Source organism: Egretta garzetta, unplaced genomic scaffold (genome assembly GCF_000687185.1).
Source record: "Egretta garzetta isolate BGI_Z169 unplaced genomic scaffold, ASM68718v1 scaffold204, whole genome shotgun sequence".
Lineage (NCBI taxonomy): Eukaryota > Metazoa > Chordata > Aves > Pelecaniformes > Ardeidae > Egretta > Egretta garzetta.
In genome coordinates, this window is record NW_009259424.1 from 227,072 (window position 1) to 227,273 (window position 202).

At 55.4% G+C, this 202-nt stretch overlaps 1 protein-coding gene across 1 annotated transcript in view; it reads right to left on the bottom strand.

Moving 5' to 3' along the window:
- Positions 1-202, bottom strand: part of LOC104124598 (prosaposin-like) — a 19,575-nt gene that overhangs the window by 742 nt on the left and 18,631 nt on the right. The window contains exon 8 of the mRNA XM_035892547.1: positions 36-143. Within this exon, the coding sequence (XP_035748440.1) occupies positions 36-143 (108 nt within the window). The remainder of the gene's footprint in view (positions 1-35; positions 144-202) is intronic.

Sequence of the window (202 nt, forward strand, 5' to 3'; positions counted from 1 at the left end):
TCCCGACCCGGGGAGGGGACAGAGCCGACACTTACTTGGCACTCGATGGCCGTGACCATGTTCTTGCACCAGTACTGTGGGCCCCAGGCGCAGGGGTCCGAGCCCAGAAGATCCTCCTTGGCTGAATCGCAGGCTCTTATTTTCTACATTGTGAAGAAAAAAGGTGGGAGGGGGGAGAAAAAAACCCAAAAAAACCCATGAG